Source organism: Propithecus coquereli, unplaced genomic scaffold (assembly GCF_000956105.1).
Source record: "Propithecus coquereli isolate 6110/MARCELLA unplaced genomic scaffold, Pcoq_1.0 Scaffold381, whole genome shotgun sequence".
Classification (NCBI taxonomy): Eukaryota; Metazoa; Chordata; class Mammalia; order Primates; family Indriidae; genus Propithecus; species Propithecus coquereli.
This window is the reverse complement of record NW_012149519.1, coordinates 1230067-1231526: the sequence shown is the minus strand read 5'-3', so window position 1 is coordinate 1231526 and position 1460 is coordinate 1230067. Positions and strand designations below refer to the sequence as shown.

At 34.7% G+C, this 1460-nt stretch overlaps 1 protein-coding gene across 1 annotated transcript in view; it reads left to right on the top strand.

Annotated features, from left to right (window-relative positions):
* PLBD1 (phospholipase B domain containing 1) overlaps positions 1-1460 on the top strand; it is a 78660-nt gene that overhangs the window by 31143 nt on the left and 46057 nt on the right. The window contains exon 4 of the mRNA XM_012652177.1: positions 183-321. Coding sequence (XP_012507631.1) covers positions 183-321 — 139 coding nt within the window. The remainder of the gene's footprint in view (positions 1-182; positions 322-1460) is intronic.

Genomic DNA, 1460 nt, shown 5'->3' with positions numbered 1-1460 from the left:
GTCCTGAAGTTAAAAATCATTTAGGATTTTCTCTGACATCCTTGAGTAACTGTAACATTACAAGACCTAGAATTTAAATTATACTAGCGTAAGTGGGTATATAATTTCTAAATGCCTGGTTTTAGTCAGCTTTGGATGAGCAACCACTGAGACCTCTAGTACAAATCTAATTTCTGTTCCAGTAAGCAAGATGAGTGGACCCGGAAAAACATCAAAGAATACAAGGATGACTCATTTTGGAGACATACAGGCTATGTTATGGCACAACTGGATGGGCTATACGTAGGGGCAATGAAGAGGGCTATATTAGAAGGAACAAAGGTAAGATTTTTAAGAAGCTGCTCAGAATTTATACGGTATGACAGTAATATTGAAAATCATCTTTAAAATAACATTCCAATTTAAAAGCAGATTAAAGCAGGACTAGAGTACAAATTCCTTGTGGACAAGCACTGTCATATCTATCATGTTATAGCACCTAACTCACTGTCTGACACAAAATCCAAGCTCAACATACAAATAGAACAACTTGGTTCTGTGTTTTCAATCTTCCATAATAACTGTACTCAGGAGGAGGTAACGTGATATGAATGTACTGTCTATTTAACTAACCTGTTAAAGCCAGTGCTTTGGACTATATGCTCATTAAGACAAAATGTCTGAGTGTACAAGTTCTGCATTCCTCACACTGTGCAACATTCACCTAAACACATATACACACGCAAACACACACATCATAATTTTGGGGGAAAGCTTTACTGAATCATTGAGGTTTCCAAGGTACGATTTGATATATTTTCAAAAATTATGGGTATTTTGATCCCTGGGTGCAATATATATATACTGGGCAATATGCAAAAAAAAATCAAAGCTTATAATTTTTAATCATATGAGTTCAGCTTCGCTAATACGATTAAAAAATGCAAATTAAAACCTAAATAAATAGATACTTTCTCACTTATCAATTTGGCAAAAATTCCAAACTGTGAAAGTGTACTCTGTTGGCAAAGTTATGGGGAAAAAAGGCACTTTCCTAAAATACTGGTGCAAATGCAAAATGGTACATCTACTATGGACAGGAATTTTGGCAATCTGTATGAAAATCATGTACTTATTTACCCTTTGACCCAGTAATCCCACTTCTAGTATTATCACAGAGGTACACTGGCAAAAATACAATATGGCATATGTGCAAGCCTATTTATTTGCAGAGAATTTGTATTAGCAAGAGCCTGAAAAGAGCCAGATATGCAGAGGACTGGCTGCAAAACTGATGTCGCTGTAAAAAGAAAGATAGATTTCCACGTATTGTTGAGGAGTGACCTTTGGGATTTGTTATTAAGAGTTAAAAAATAAGGTGAAGAGGGTGTATTGTGATCTACCTTTTATATAAGAAAGGAAAATAAAGATTGATAGACAATAGATTGATAGATAGATTTGCTTGTCTTTTCAAGAGTAAA